This window comes from Myotis myotis, unplaced genomic scaffold (assembly GCF_014108235.1).
Source record: "Myotis myotis isolate mMyoMyo1 unplaced genomic scaffold, mMyoMyo1.p scaffold_m19_p_2, whole genome shotgun sequence".
Lineage (NCBI taxonomy): Eukaryota > Metazoa > Chordata > Mammalia > Chiroptera > Vespertilionidae > Myotis > Myotis myotis.
Window position 1 is genome coordinate 69,900,148 of NW_023416324.1, and position 15,683 is coordinate 69,915,830.

A 15,683-nucleotide genomic window follows, 5' to 3' on the forward strand; every position below is an offset into this window, starting at 1 on the left:
TTTATTCTTTTTTTTTTTAAGGTGTTTTGTGTTGTTAATCCTGACCTGAGAATATTTTCCCACTGATTTTTAGAGAGAGTGAATGGGAGCGGGAGACACAGAGCAAGAGAGAAAGACATTGATGTGAGAGGGACACATCGATTGGTTGCCTGCTGCACACACCCCAACCAGGGCCTGGGATCCAACTTGCAACCAAGGTACATGCCCTTGACCGGAATTGAACCTGGGACCCTTCAATCTGCAGGCCAACGCTCTATCCACTGAGCCAAACTGGCTATGGAATTTTTAAAATATATATATATATATTTTATTGATTTTTTACAGAGAGGAAGGGAGAGAGATAGAGAGTTAGAAACATCGATGAGAGAAACATCGATCAGCTGCCTCCTGCACACTCCCTACTGGGGATGTGCCCGCAATCAAGGTACATGCCCTTGACCGGAATCGAACCCAGGACCCTTCCGTCTGCAGGCTGATGCTCTATCCACTGAGCCAAACCGGTTAGGGCTGGCTATGGAATTTTTATTTCTTGATATTAAATACAATGCAAGTGAGTTGTTTTTTTTTAATGAAATGGAAATACTATACTGCTTTAACAACACAAATCATCACTGAAACTTCATGTTTTCTACTGCAGGAATCTGGATTAAGATTTCATTATGTTGCTGCTGGAGAAAGAGGCAAACCACTTATGCTGCTACTTCATGGATTTCCAGAATTCTGGTAAACTTACAAATTAACTTTTTTTTTTTTAGCATTAAATACTTTGCTTATCAGAGTGTCATACATACAGGGACTTTATTAATAAATGCATTGAGGATGCTAGTGCACTAGGCGTTGAAGAAAAGCATGGAGGAGGGCAAAAAACCATTCTTCCAAAGCAAAAAGTCTATGGATGCCTTTTCCTGAGAAGATTTTCCCCACATAAAGATTTTTCTCCACTCTGGCTTTACCTGCATAAACAAACATAAGTTAATTTCATGTTAAATTTTTATTTTCTTTCATCTGGAGGCAATTGGGTGGTAAATAGCCCATGCAAATCAACATGTGTATGTAGGTTCTGCTGGTGGAGTGCCTGACATGATCGACTCACAATAAAATGTAAGTCTGAAGCATTAGTCAAATCTGTATAAAGTAACATGGGCAGTGATTCTGGCTCAGTCACTTACTTCCCTCATCATTTTAAAAAATATCCTGAGTTGATGCCAGCAATTTCTTTGAGTCGTCTTCATCACCAGCTGTATGGAATGCATTTGTCATTATTCAAGTGCATAGGCAAATGAGGCTCTTCATACGGACAGCTGAGCACAGAGGCTGATGACGGCTGCCTTTCCTCTGTTGTGAAGGGGAAAGGATAGTCTACATCTGAAAATGGCTAGCTGGGAAACCAGAAACCCTCCTTACATTAAGAGTAATAACTAGGAAAGAGGTTTTTTAAAAAGAGCTCTCTGCTGTTACCAAAAGCTACCAGGGGGGGAAAAAATGTGGGTGAAAATAGTTTATTTTGTTTATTTATTTTTAAAATATATTTTATTGATTTTTTACAGAGAGGAAGGGAGAGAGATAGAGAGTTAGAAACATCGATCAGCTGCCTCCTGCACATCTCCTACTGGGGATGTGCCCGCAACCCTGGTACATGCCCTTGACCGGAATCGAACCTGGGACCTTTCAGTCCTCAGGCTGACGCTCTATCCACTGAGCCAAACCGGTTTTGGCTATTTTGTTTATTTACAATATTTCCAGGAGTTACTGGTTTTGTAATATGTCTCATTCTTGTATCAAAGGGGTTGTTTTTGTTTTAATCATATGAATCACTGATGTGATTTCTTCTTCAGTTTAAAGTGTAAATCAATTATGCCATCTATTTATGAAGTCTAGGAAGATTACATTTAAAAATTATTCTCTTGCAATTTATTAAAATAACAGTTGTGCTATTTCTTAGAAATGTTTAAGATATTGTTTGACTCCATTCACTGATAATGGCAATGGTTAAATTTATTTGTAAGGCTATTTTAATTATTAATATGATAATGCAGGTATTATGTTTGCATAGTATCTAATATAATTTTAAATGTAAAATATTGTGAGATTATACACATTATTTTGAATCAAATTTCTACCTTGAAACCTCTAATTAAGTGAATTCTGAATGAAGACACAGATACTTAATATATTAAACTAATGCACATTTTATGGGGATGGGGGGGGTGGCTGGGTAAAACGGTGAAGGGAGTAAGATGTGCAGATTGGGCCTTGGCCCGTGTGGCTCAGTTGGTTGGAGTGTAGTCCGTATACCCAAAGGTGCGGGGCCCTTGGTGAGAATGATGTAGATGCTAGCTCTTTTTATTATATAGCAGACAACAGGGTATAAAGTAATCAGGCTGGAAAATTTGGTAATAGTCAAATCTTGGAGGTTTTGTCTGCCAGACGGAGTTTGAGCTTCACATTATGAGTAGTAAGGTGTCAAGAAAATATTTTAAGTGGGGAAGTTACATGAGAGAGTATGTGGTTTTGCTACAGCACATTGGTTTCATAGAAGAAAGAATGGAAGGGAACGATGTGGACACAGATCCATCAGTAGGTTGTTGCATCAGTGGAGGCCAGAGTTAAGATAATGTTAGCAAGGATGGGCAGGAAAAGTGATTGATTAAATATTTAAGAGCTTAAATCTGCAGAACTTTATTGATGAGGTACAAAGACATAAAAAATAATTTAAAATTTTAAGTAAAGCTAATGAGAAAATAATATCATATGTGTTGACAGATTATCTTAAGGAAACAAAGTGCTTCATTTGTTTGTTACAACCCAGAGGCAAGATTAACAATATTGCCCAGCTGGTACGGCTCAGTGGTTGAGTGTCAACCTATGAAACAGAAGCTCATGGGTTCAATTCCCAGGGCACATGCCCAGGTTGCTGGCTCGATCCCCATTATGGGACTTGCAGGAGGCAGCCGATCAATGATTCTCTCTCATCATTGATGTTTCTGTCTCTCTCTCTCTCTCCCTCCCTCCCTTCCTCTCTGAAATCAATAAAAATATATTTAAAAGAAAAGATTAACAATTACTATGGCCTAGCTAAGAAAGACACTTTTATTAACATTTTCAAATCCATCTTAATTGGTAATGATTTTGTAGATTTTCATAAATCATAAATCAAAGATTCTGTATCGATTCCTAATTCCAAATATGTGTCTGATACCCTTCCTGATAATATCTGTTGATGTAAAGTGGTTGATTTGCTTCATTGATCTTACTGCTTTGTATCATATCACATTGCAGTCCCTTTCTCACTATTGGTTTATAATCTCACTTGCCTCTTGTACTCCAAAAATCTTTTCAGATAATAATCTCCCATTTGACTTGTGTCAGATAATTTTACACTGTGTTTTCATGAACAGATGTGCATGCAAATTATTAATGCATATTCTGAGTTCCATAACATAGTAAATTACTTTGAAAAATTTGTGTCTTTTTTTGTTGTTGTTATCCAAAATGATTTTGGCCCTAACCGGTTTGACTCAGTGGAAAGAGCATAGGCCTGCGGACTGAAGGGTCCCAGGTTCGAAGGGTCCTAGGTTTGATTACGGTCAAGGGCATGTACCTTGGTTGTGGGCACATCTCCAGTAGGGGGTGTGCAGGAGGCAGCTGATCAATGTTTCTCTCTATCCCTCTTCCTTCCTCTCTGTAAAAAAAATCAATAAAATATATTTTAAAAAATGGTTTTGCTTATTGGAAGAACAAAATCTCATGCATCTCTGTATTTAAATCAATTCTGTCATTCCATGATCTAGTACAAAGGGAATACCTGCCCAACAGAGGCCTCGGGACGTGGCTATGGCAATATGGCCATTTTAATTGGTCGGCGCCGGTGCCATTTTGATTGTTAAATGGTTTTTTGTTTGTTTGTTTGTTTGTTTGTTTTTTACAGAGAGGAAGGGAGAGAGATAGAGAGTTAGAAGCATTGATGAGAGAGAAACATCCATCAGCAGCCTCCTGCACACTCCCCACTGGGGACGGGCCTGCAACCAAGGCACATGCCCTTGACAGGAATCGAACCCGGGACCCCTCAGTCCACAGGCCGACACTCTATTCACTGAGCCAAACCAGTCAGGGCTTGTTAAATGTTTTTAATATCATGCTTGCTTGTATTCATGGTGTGGATCTTCTCCACAGAAGAATTGTGTTTTAGCAAGAAGAGGCTTATTTTAACCAGTCGTTTTATTGGATTCTTTAAGTCATAATCTATCTGTAATCTTCAGACTTTTTCATTCATAAGTAAACTGTTGTTACTAAAAAACACTGAGCCCTCTCTGACAGTGGAATAAGATGAGTAAAATCTACTTGTTAGGCAAATAAATTTCCATCTCATACACTTTTTTAGAGAATCAAATGGTTCTGCAATAACAGAATTATTTATAGATATATATTCCCTGATAGTGGCACATACTATTTAAGGAAAGCTTAGAAAATTGATTTCTTAAGTGCAGATATGACTACATTGCTTTTAATATCTGGTATTTTGTAGTTCCTGTAAATACTGGCCCATTGTTACACCCCACGGGAGCTGGTGAAAAAATAAAATAATTTTAATAAAGAATGTCAGTGTTCCCTTCTCAGACAGGTCTCTTCTTTCCTGCTTATACAGAGCTCTACAGCCTTTCTCAAGATAAGGAGTTTCTTATAGTTTTCCACTTAGAAAATCTATAATGTTAGTACGTATTTGTATTAGTCACTGTGGTATATTTAATGTTCCTTATATCTTTCAGGTATTCTTGGCGTTACCAGATGAGAGAGTTTAAAAGTGAATACCGAGTTGTGGCGCTGGATTTGAGAGGCTATGGAGAAACAGACGCTCCCATTCATCGAGAGAATTATAAACTGGACTGTCTAATTACAGATATAAAGGATATTTTAGACTCCTTAGGTGGGTTACTTAAAAAAATAGTGTTAATTCTTTTTAAAGGACTACGGTTCAAGAAATTGTGACATGATAACCTAAATCCTTGGGAGGATGCCTTTTTCACCTACCTGGGTTGTTATCTGACAGGATTGCTACCTGGGGAAGCTCTTTTCTTAGTATCCTGTTACTAAGGTTTGGGGTTCCAGATCAAAATGCTTATACAGGGAATTTAACATAACACATCCGGAATAATTATTCAGTCCACTAGCCAAAAATTACTTTCAAAATTTGTTCTTAAAAACAGACCTAATGTTAAGTTACTATTTATTATTTTCAGGACTAATTGTTGGCAATTTGAGTCTTATACTAAAAAAATTGGTCTTCAGAACCCACACTTAAACATTCATTTAAAAATGTTACAAGATGTGGAAGCACTTGCATTATCTTACTTGTATTGATAGGTTAGTGTCACAGCACTCTTGTGTAACAACCACCCCAAACTCAATGACATACTGCCATACGCATTTGTTCCTGTGCTCATGAATCTGAAGATCAACTGTAGGCTGGACACCTCTGGGTTTTTTCCTCAGGCTGACATGTAGGTCCAGCTGGGATGGCTTCTCACTGTGAGTTGGGCGGGAGCCCAAGCTAAAGGGGAGGCTACCTGGGGAAGCTCTTTTCCTAGCAGTGGCAGAAACGGTAAGAGGGTGAGCTCAGCTGCACACACATATTTCAGGTCACTGCTATCAGCCCATTGGCCAAAGCAAGTCATGTGGCTGAGCCCACAGTCAAGTCATACACCTGTCGCAGGAACAAAGCAAATCGCACAGTCCAGCCTAACATCAACGGGGCAGCAAGGTACACTCCTTCCATGGCAGTGGGGACCAGGGAAGAGTAAATTTTTTTTTAACATCAATCTAATCCATTGCATCCCTTTTGACTAAAACCCACCTGTTACCATCAGCATGTTAATGGTGACAATAAAGTGAGAAACCCATGAAATCAAATCAAAGTCCCTTTCTACAATAATCAAATGAGACCATAGGTCAGGCCAATAATTTCATTTTATTTTATTTTGTCTATATTTTTATTGATTTCAGAGAGGAAGAGAGAAGGAGAGAGAGAAAGAAACATCAATGAGAGAGAGAATCATTGATCGGCTGCCCCCTGCACGCCTCCTACTAGGGATCGAGCCTGCAAACTGGGCATGTGCCCTTGGCCGGAATCGAACCCAGGACCCTTCAGTCCGCAGGCCGACGCTCTGTCCACTGAGCCAAGCCGGCCAGGGCCCAGCCAGTATTTTTGGAGGAGAAAACGGTGGATGAGTCTGGGGGTATAAATGCAGTGTTACCATTTAGTCTGATTACAATAAAATAGGCTCAGAGACACAGATTTCCAACAGCCAGATCTCATTCATGTTTTAGACCTGGCTTAAGTTTGAAAATATGCAATTTTCTAGGCAAATCAATAATATAAACAAGATGTTTCTCTGTGTGTGTGTGTGCGTGCGTGTTAGTATGTGGTGAGGTGATGATGAAAAATACTTACTTGAAAAAATTAATTTGAAGTACTGTAGGAATAAATTAAAAATTAACCTTATCCATCCATACAAATGAAATTCTGTAGGAATTACTACTAATCAGTATTTTAACCTAATTCAAATAACCGTAATGATTACATGAAATGAAACTTGTATGTGCTTAGTACTATAATTAAGACTTTCCACTAATTCAATTTGACTTCACAGTCCCAAATTAGTGAGGTTTTACTGTTTTGCATTGTAACATTGCATTTGGGAAATTAGGGAGAAAATAGATGCTTCTTTGAAATAAAGATTTACCAGTTGGACATAGGTGGGACATTTAGGTTTTTACTGTAATTAGATATTCTCCAACATTCAAAAATAACTCAATCTTGTTTATGACCTAATTATATGTAGTCTTAATCATGGTGTCCAAACTATTTCAGATTAAAATATATTTATATTCCTGGGAGAGATTCTGAATTTTTAAGTCTAGAGTGGAGCTTGGGCACCTGAATTTTCTTTTTTCTTTTCTTTTTTTTTTTTAAATGCAAGCATTTTTGTTGTGTTTTTTTAAATATATTTTATTGATTTTAGAGAGGAAGGGAGAGAGAGATAGAAACATCAATGATGACAGAGAATCATTGATTGGCTGCCTCCTGCACGCCCCCTACTGGGGTTCGAGCCCGCAACCCAGGCATGTGCCCTTGGCTGGAATCGAACCTGGGACCCTTCAGCCCACAGGCTGATACTCTACCCATTGAGCCAAACCAGCTAGGGCAGCACCTGAATTTTCTAAAAAGTTACCTAGATGATTCGGACATACCTACAGGTTTTGAAAATACCAAACTCAGTACCTGCACAAAGTGGATGAATAATTAGGGTAGAATAGTGGAAAGATTAGTTTCAAAAGTGAACCTATTTTATGTGAGTTAATGATGAGCCACCTGTTTCTTTTCAATGACATCAACATGTATTTCTTGATTACAGGTTATAGCAAATGTGTTCTTATTGGCCACGACTGGGGGGGCATGATTGCTTGGCTAATTGCCATCTGTTATCCTGAAATGGTGATGAAGCTTATTGTTATTAACTTCCCTCATCCAAATGTATTTACAGGTGAGCTTAAATTTCCATTATGAATTGCCAACATGACAATTCACTATTGCCACTGACACTTTGGATTAAAAACAGCAAAATTTGATTAACATAATTTTTTTCTTTTTTAAATCAACAATTTTTTAAAATTAAATGGCTAAAATATGATATTAGTACATGACAATGTGCTTTAAATATTTAATATTTAGAGTCTAAGAAACTGTAGCTTCGTGTTTGCTTGCATAATTTTATTTTTAGAAATTATTTTACTGCTAACTTGGGGAGGGATAAAGGGGGAGATGCAATAACACTGCTTTGATGGGAATGGATCTTGACAGCCTAGAAATAAGTTCTCCTCTTGCCTGACAGCTTTGACTATCAGGAATGGCTGATAGTCATTTTTCAATGACATTTTTTAAAGCAGCAGTTCTCAAATTTTGGTCTCAGGATTCCTTTATATCTTAAAAGTTATTAAAGACCCATTGAGCTTTTGTTTAGATGGGTTATATCTATCAATGTTCACTGTACTGGAAATTTAAAATGAGACTTTGAAAAATGTATGTGTGAAATTATCTAAAAAACAATAACTCCAGTACATGTTAACATAAAAAACATTTTAATGAAAACTAACTACATCTTTCAAAACAAAATTTTAGTGAGAATAGGGTCATTGTTTTACATATTTGCAAACCTCTTTAATTTTTGGCTTACTAAAAGGCAGCTGTATTCTCAGATCTGCTTCTGCATTCAATCTGTTTCAATATGTTGTTTGAATTGAAGTATATGAAGAAATCTGGTCTCACACAGATTTGTAATTGAGAAAGGCAGGATCTATGTTCTGTTTCTGGATGCTCTTTCTAGATCTCTGCATGACTGATTCCTTTGTACCATTCAGGACTCAGCCCAGAGAAGCCTATTCTGGCAACCTCTACTTAGTGGTTCTCAACCTTCCTAATGCCGCGACCCTTTAATACAGTTCCTCATGTTGTGGTGACCCCCAACCATAAAATTATTTTCGTTGCTACTTCATAACTGTAATTTTGCTACTATTATGAATCATAATGTAAATATCTGATATGCAGGATGTATTTTCATGATTACAAATTGAACATAATTAAAGCATAGTGATTAATCACAAAAACAATATGTAATTATATGTGTGTTTTCCGATGGTCTTAGGCGACCCCTGTGAAAGGGTCGTTCGACCCCCAAAGGGGTCGCGACCCACAGGTTGAGAACCGCTGCTCTACTATATACTAGTCCCTTTACACCACCCAACCATCATTCTTAATCAAATTACCTTGTTTTGTTTTCTGTATGGTATTATTGCTATCAAAATGTTCTTTTAAGTATTCGTTACTTATTTATTGTATAAGTTAATGAGAACATCTTTCGTCTTTTTTTTTTTTTTAAATATATTTTATTGATTTTTTACAGAGAGGAAGGGAGAGAGATAGAGAGTTAGAAACATCGATGAGAGAGAAACATCGATCAGCTGCCTCCTGCACATCTCCTACTGGGGACGTGCCCGCAACCCAGGTACATGCCCTTGACCGGAATCGAACCTGGAACCTTTCAGTCCGCAGGCCGACGCTCTATCCACTGAGCCAAACCGGTTTTTTTGGCCATCTTTCGTCTTGTTCACTGCTAAATCCCCTCAAATAGAGTAGATATTCAAATATTCATTGAATGAATGAATTTTCTGGATTCATGAGTAAATTTATAGGAAACACTTTCTTTTCTGTTGAGGTCAAATGGATAAGGCATTCAAATCAACCAATAAGGAAAATCTTTTAAACAGTAGGAAATGATCTCCCTCTGCATCCCTAGGAAAAGTGCTAGGTCACTGATAATGACCTTAAAAGAATGGCAGTGGTGTTTGGGTTTCCTGTTCCTTTCTGAGTCAAGACTTCATAAAGTGGAAGTTCTTTCTTTATTTAAAGTGCTATACATTTTTCTAAATACCAGAAATATCCATAATAAAATATAAGAACATAGAAATTGCTCCAAAGAGAAATTACACAGAAACCCTTATTTCTGGATGCTTTTATGGGATCATCTCAAAGGTAAAATTGCCTTAAAAAATAAGTTCTTTCTTTAGTAACTAATTTATATTTTTTGGATTAGGTCTAATATGACATTTTAATTTCAGAATATATTTTACGACACCCTGCCCAGCTGTTCAAATCCAGCTATTATTACTTCTTCCAAATACCATGGTTCCCAGAATTTATGTTCTCAATAAATGATTTCAAGGTAAGTCATATGTAGTGATAGATGTTAACCAGTGCTAATTGCAGTGGTCATTTTGCAATGTATACAATAGCAAATCATTATGTTGAACACCTGAAACTAATACTACTGTTATAAGACAATTATACCTCAATTAAAAAAAAAAAAAGACTGGTGCCCTAAGAAGATGACAAAATTAGGAAGTTAAAAATAAAGATAGACTGAAGCATTAAAAAAAGAAAAGAACTGGTCCTGCTTGTGTTGTTTTGCTTTGTTTCAAATAACCATTTATTGAACATCTGTTATATTGTGGGCACTGTGTTAGGCATTTCCTCCTATGCAAAAACAAAAAAATATTTTAAGTTAAAGTCCATCCTTAAGAAAGAAAAATAGACAAAATATTAAAACTTAATAAATGCTTCTAAGGCTTCATTTATAAGCTTACTTATTTTAAAAATCTGTTTATATATTTGAGTGCCTAGCTGCTGTTCAGTTTTTTTGTTTGTTTGTTTGTTTTTTGAGAGCCTAGAGCCTATAGAAATACCTCTTTTTAGAGAACAACCCATGGGGGAGATGAGGGAATATAAATGCCAGGTGAGAGAGTTTGACAGAATAAGTGGAAGCCCTTGGAGATAAATAAAACCCTGAACCACAATAAGCATGCAGTTATTGGTGTACCATGTACCCTGACACCAGGAGTCCTATGTAGTAGCTATTTCTTAGAAGGGCATTGAATGCTTCTTGTATGTCCAACATAGTAGTAGATATTTAGGGAGGTTAAAAAAAAAAAAGACAATATTATTTTACCTGAAAAATACTTCTGCATATATCTCTGATAATAATGACTTGTCTTTTCCACATAACCCCAAGGCCATTTACAAACCTACCAAAATGAACAATTTTGTCATATCATTTAATACCCATTTAAATTTCCTTACTATCTCAACTTCATTTGTTTGGATCAGAAACTAAACAAGATCCAAACATTGCATTTGGTTGTGATGTCTTTTAAAATTATAGCAGTTCCTTATTTGTTTTTGTGGGTTTTTTTTTTTAAACAAAATAACCGCCCCCCCCCCACCCTTCCCCCAGAAGATTAGACTGTTTAAGATGTTACTTAAGATTTAAATTTTAGTATACCAGATGTTTATGTTTCCTGAATGATTTGTCTCCTCAGTCATTACCTGTAGGACTCTGAGAAGCCATAGGAATATGTAGGTACAAACTCAAGGGACAGGCTTATCTCCAGTGTCGTGGAAAAGAATTGCACATCATGAGGCAGAGCCTTATGCTTCCCTATGCCAACCTCCCAGGGTGTCCACATTGGGTTTCTGTTGTTTAACACAATTAAAACACTTTTTTAAAAAGTTTATTTCAGAGAGAGGAAGGGAGAGAAAGAGATAAAAACATCAATGATGAGAGGGAATTGTTGATTGGCTGCCTCCAGCACACTTCATACTGGAGATTAAGACTGGAACCTGAGCCTGTGCCCTAATCAGGAATTAAACTGTGACGTCCTGATTCATAGGTCGATGCTCAACCATTGAGCCATACCAGCCAGGCAACATTTTTTTTATGATTATTAAAGAAATTTAGTCATTTGTCCTGAGGAAATGATCTACATTTTTAATTTGGCTGACTTCTTCATTATGGTATTATTTAACCTATTCTACTAACCCTTGTTTTTCCTAATCTGTAGATGTGACTGATCTAGAGGCTTGATTATACATTTAATTTGGCAAGCATAGTTGTGTATTTCCTAATGTTATCACATCAGGGAAGTACATAATGTCTAGCTGTCTGTTTTAATAATGCTTACACTGACCACTGGGCTCACAAGTTGTCAGCCTATCCAAAATTTCCAAGCAATTTTTCACCAAATAATTTTAGTATAACTTGATCATCATTGCCTAGGTCCATTATTTCATTAGGGTTTGCAAAATGGTGATTTTCTAATTCAATTAGTCTTTCTGCTTTTATTAACTGGAATTCTTCTATAAAGAAGAATTTTCTTTTTTTTTAAATTGATTTTTATTAACTTCAGAGAGGAAGGGAGAGGGAGAGAGAGCTAGAAACATCAATGATGAGAGAGAATCATTGATCAGCTGCCTCCTGCACACTCCCTAGTGGAGATCAAGCACACAAACTTGGGCCCTGACTGGGAATCAATCCAGCAGCCTTTTGGTGCATGGGACAACACTCAACATACTGAGCCACACCGGCCAGGGCAGCTCCTGTGTCCTTTTGACAGAAGCACTTTAGTCAGCGGTAGTTTGCTTTCTTAATGATCTAGGTTTCTTTTATTGTCTGCCCCAGATCTGGAATCAGTCATTTATCCAAGTGTTTTTACTTAACTTATATAAAACATTTGATATAAAATATTTATATGGTTTCAAGTCAAAACTCTAAAACAAGGTATGTTCAGAGAGGTCTCACTTACATCTCTATTTCCTCCTGCTCACATAGAAAACCATTTTAATTAGTTTTTGTTTCATCTTTTTATTCTTTCTTTTTAAAAATATAAGCAAATATTTATATATTTGTCTCCCCCTTTTTACACAAGTGGTAACATAGTTTATTATTAGGTAACAGAAAAGTTTTAATTATTCTCTTTCCACTTAAATTAGGCTTTGAAACATCTGTTTACCAGTCATCACACTGGCATTAGAGGAAAAGGATGTCAATTAACCACGGAAGACCTTGAAGCTTATATTTATGTTTTTTCCCAGCCTGGAGCATTAAGTGGCCCAATTAACCATTACCGAAATATCTTCAGGTCAGTATAATATTTTTGGTTGAATAATATTTTCATTCCCTAAAGAGCTGATAATCTATTTTTAATATTAAGTTCACCACTTATCAAATTCAAATACAGTATTATGACTTAGTAAGTTGAATAATCTTTTTTTATGGACAATTTCAAAAACCTGGAAAAGTAAAGAGAATAGTATAATGGATCCCACTATAGTTGTCACTAGTTTTATCCATAACTCTATTCACTTCATCTCTCCCTTTAGATTGTTTGAATAGATGTATATTTTAGTTATATTTTTAATGATTATTTATTCACTCAAGAAATATTTATTAAGCACTCTGAATATTGTGACTATGCCAGAACTCAGAGTATAGTAATGAACAGAACTAGATAAGGTCCCTGATTTGACAAAACCTATAGCCAAGTAGGGAAAACAGCCATCAAGCAAATATTCACAGTAATGAATATATGGTTATAAACTAACATAAAGACTTTGAAAGACAGTGATGAGAACTGAAGAAATGATGCTTGAACAAATAAATAAAAGATGAGTTAAGTACTGACTAGACCAAGTTCAGGGTAGGAGGATTAGCCTCCCAGAAAAAGGAAACAGCTTGTACCAAAACTGTGTGGGAAGATGGAGGGTTGTGGTTCTAAGTAACAATGAGAGCCAATGTGGCTGGAGTATAGAAAGTGGGAGTGAGAAGAGAATGGAATGAGACTGAGTCTTTGAGGTAGGCAGCATTGGTCACCCAAAGCCAAGTAGACCATATTAAGGACTTGATAGCCATGAATGTGAAGCCAGTGAATAAGAGTTTCAAGCAGAAAAAGAGAAACAATCCAATTGTATTTGGATAAATTCACTCTTTGTGGAGAGTGTATTAGAGGAATGAATGTGGGGAACCAGTAGCTTGAAGTACTCTGAAAACAGTGGAGATTGGGAGAGTGGGTAGATTTAAGAGATATTTGGTGAAATTGACAGGGGCATATGACAGTTTGGGTGGGGAGATGAGGAGCTGGCAAGGATGGCTCCTGGATTTGTGGAATGAACAACTATATGAGTAATCAGGCCATTCACTGAAATAGAAGACACTAGAAGAGAACTACTTTTGAGGGGAAGGTCATGAATTTTATTGATCTTAAACTGTTGAATTTGAGTTGATGTCTTAGATATTCAAATAGGTAGTTGGATACTAGGGTCTGGGGCTCAGGAGGGAATCTGGGATGAAGATATGTAAAATCTTGGAGCTGCTGACAGAGATAACTGAAGCTTTCATTTCAGAAGGTATTATCAAGGAGAAAGTATAGAGTAAAAGGTAAGGTGGGGGCTTGTCTGTTTGGGTTTGGACTCTAGATAGGAGAAAAAGAATTTCCATTGAGAATTGGGGACTATAGCCTGCCTTGAAAAGGTTTAGGGGCTTGAATTTATGCTCATTCCATAGTATTGGAATTCTTAGGAAAAAATACTTTTTCATGTGGTCTTAGGTTATAATATTCCCTAGGAAGGCTGGCAGAAACAAACAAAAAGTTTCTCAGGAGGATACATCTCAACTCAGACTCACACTGTTCCCACAGATTAAGTCCCTGAAGATGAGTTCATAATCCACAAATACCAATCCACCATTAATGAGTTAGAATCTAATGTGGCAGAACTCCTAATATTTCAAATACTAGGACAGATTAAAAAGCAAGTTCGAATCATTAAATACATAAAAGAATAAAAAATGTGAGAAAAGAATAAGGTAATATTAAGACAGACCAGAAAGAGCTGAAAAAGAACCAAAATGTAGCTTAGAGAGATAAAGAAGTGAAAATAGAAAAGACAGTTTATATTTGACACGGAGGATAGAATTATAGGTAGATGATAGATAATTAGAAATCATTCATATATAATATATATGCTAAGAACTTTTTCTAGAAAAATAAAATAATAGAAATAGAATGTGTTATTTTCAAATTAGTAGAGGGGGACAAGAAAACTATCATTTTCCCCCCATTTATTTTTAGAGAGAGTAGAATGGAGGGGTGGGGAGGAGAGAGAGAGAAACATCATGTGACAGAGACACATGGATTGGTTGCCTCCCAAATGCACCCTGACAGAGCTGGGGATTGGACCTACAACCCAGGTATGGGCCCTTGACTGGGAATTGAACCCATGACCCTCTGGTGTGCTGGCCAATGCTCTAATCATTGAGCAATGCCATTAGGGCTAGAAAACTATAATTTTTTAAAAAGGCAAGACAGGAGAAAAAGGAAGCAAAGCAGGGTAAATAGAAAGCGCAAATTGACAACAATTTCAATATTTCAGTATGCTCAAGAAATCCTATATAATAAAAGGGTAATATGCAAATTGACCCTAATGGCAGAACAACCAGGAATGACCAGTCGCTATGACATGCGCTGACCACCATGGGACAGATGCTCAACGTAGGAGCTGCCCGCTGGTGGTCAGTGCATTCTCACAGAGGGAGCTCTGCTCAGCCACAGGCTGGACTGACGGCTGTGCAGCAGTGGTGGTGGTGGTGGTGGTGGTGGTGGTGGTAGCCTCTCCCACCTCCATGGCAACGCTAAGGAGCACTAAGGATGTCTGACTGTCGGACATCCCCAGAGAGCTCCCAGGCTGCCAGAGGAATGTCTGTCTGCCAGCTTAGGCCCACTCCCCAGGGGATCAGGCCTAGGCTAGCAGGTGGACATCCCCCGATGGGTCCTGGACTGCAAGAGGGGCACAGGCCAGGCTGAGGGACCCCCACCCCCCACCCCAAGTGCACAAATTTGCGTGCACTGAGCCTCTAGTATTAACATATCCAACTTGCCAGTTAAAAAAACAAAATGTCAATTGGATTTAGTCAAAATTAAAACAAAAAGACACACAAAGGTTGAAAGTAAGTGTATGGGGAAAAGTTATAGTAGATGTTATTTTAAATAAAATTTCTCATCAAAGAATGACAATATTGTATAATGTCACTCATATGTGGAATCTAGTGAACAAAATAAATTGATGAACAAAACAGACTCAGAGACATAGAAGCATAGAACAGATTGCAGAATCTCAGAGGGAAGGTGGGGAGGGTGGGAAGTGATCAACCAAAGAACTTGTATGCATATATGCATAACCCACAGCCACAAACAATAGGGTGGTGAAGGCAGAAGGGGGGGGGGGGTGACAGGGGCAGGCT

The 15,683-nt window shown here is 37.4% G+C and overlaps 1 protein-coding gene and 1 pseudogene across 1 annotated transcript in view; one reads left to right on the plus strand and one right to left on the minus strand.

Annotated features, from left to right (window-relative positions):
• Positions 1-15,683, plus strand: part of EPHX4 (epoxide hydrolase 4) — a 31,320-nt gene that overhangs the window by 2,706 nt on the left and 12,931 nt on the right. Inside the window, exons 2-6 of the mRNA XM_036351576.1 lie at positions 638-723; positions 4,767-4,924; positions 7,413-7,541; positions 9,673-9,776; positions 12,380-12,528. Coding sequence (XP_036207469.1) covers positions 638-723; positions 4,767-4,924; positions 7,413-7,541; positions 9,673-9,776; positions 12,380-12,528 — 626 coding nt within the window. The remainder of the gene's footprint in view (positions 1-637; positions 724-4,766; positions 4,925-7,412; positions 7,542-9,672; positions 9,777-12,379; positions 12,529-15,683) is intronic.
• Positions 10,900-11,079, minus strand: LOC118677917 (annotated as a pseudogene).